Raw genomic sequence first — 1,080 nt, 5'->3', positions numbered from 1 at the left:
GGGGGGTGTTGGGGGTGGGGGGGGGTGTTGGGGGTGGGGGGGGGGTGTGGGTGTTGGGGAAGGGGGGGGTGTTGGGGGTGGGGGGGGGTGTGGGTGTTGGGGAAGGGGGGGGGTGTGGGTGTTGGGGAAGGGGGGGGGGGGTGTGTTGGGGGTGGGGGGGGGTGGGGCTCACTCACCGCCGCCCTCAGCCGCGCCGCCGGCCCCATGGAGCTGACCGTGTGTTGTCGCCTCCACATGACGTCACCGACACTCACCCGGCTCCCCGCCTCCGCCCCGCGCGGTCACTGCCGGAACTGCAGCCAAAAGGGCTGCTGCATTTCCCAGGGAATGGCGCTGCCCTGCAGCAGTTCCCAGGGAATGACATTGCACAGGACCTGGTGCAGATCCCAGGGAATGGCGCTGCCCTGGTGCTGGTGCAGTTCCCTCAGAATGGCACTGAACTGGAGCTGGTGCAAGACTCAGGAATGGCACTCAGAGTGCCACTGCTGTGATGTTAAATGATGTGCTATGACCAGAGCCAAGTAATTGTAATACTCAAAGCAAGTTCTGCATTTCTCTCAGAGAGGTTTTTCTCAAGCATAATCATTAACTAGAAAAGTTAAAGAATTGAAATACACTAATTGTTGAACTGGCATCACAATTTGTCATAGACAACTCCACCCTCCTCTTGGCATTTCCAAACTAACTACATTGGCTCCACTAGTACTTCTTTGACGTATAAAAATGTTTTTATAGTACAAAAATGTTGCAAACGTCCTGAAGAGTGCAAGATGAAGAGGTTCAACAAAATGGGACTGTGTTTTAGCAACACACTGGGATGTTTACTTATGTGCTGGTAAAATGTGCTTCACGTCAACATAACCAGATCAAAAAAAAATTGACATGGCCTCATCGTATGGAGACGACAATAGGACATGTGACTGATAGCTTGGTCAAAGGAATGGGTTTTCAGAAACATCTTGGAAAGGAGCAAAAAGATTGACAGACAGGTGGAGATTTGGGGAAAGAATTCCAGAGGACTGAGACCAAGCAGCTGAAGGAACCATTATTATTTTTATAAATTACTAACTTAAGGCAAAA

General features: G+C 51.4%; 1 protein-coding gene across 1 annotated transcript in view; it reads right to left on the bottom strand.

The window, feature by feature from the left end:
- bola3 (bolA family member 3) overlaps nucleotides 1–249 on the bottom strand; it is an 8,074-nt gene extending 7,825 nt beyond the window's left edge. Inside the window, exon 1 of the mRNA XM_072595851.1 lies at nucleotides 177–249. Within this exon, the coding sequence (XP_072451952.1) occupies nucleotides 177–236 (60 nt within the window). The 5' untranslated portion in view covers nucleotides 237–249. The remainder of the gene's footprint in view (nucleotides 1–176) is intronic.
- Between the last annotated feature and the right edge of the window lie 831 nt (nucleotides 250–1,080).

This window comes from Chiloscyllium punctatum, chromosome 26 (genome assembly GCF_047496795.1).
Source record: "Chiloscyllium punctatum isolate Juve2018m chromosome 26, sChiPun1.3, whole genome shotgun sequence".
NCBI classification, from domain to species: Eukaryota; Metazoa; Chordata; class Chondrichthyes; order Orectolobiformes; family Hemiscylliidae; genus Chiloscyllium; species Chiloscyllium punctatum.
The sequence above is the reverse complement of the archived record's forward strand: the minus strand, read 5'-3'. Positions and strand labels throughout refer to the sequence as shown.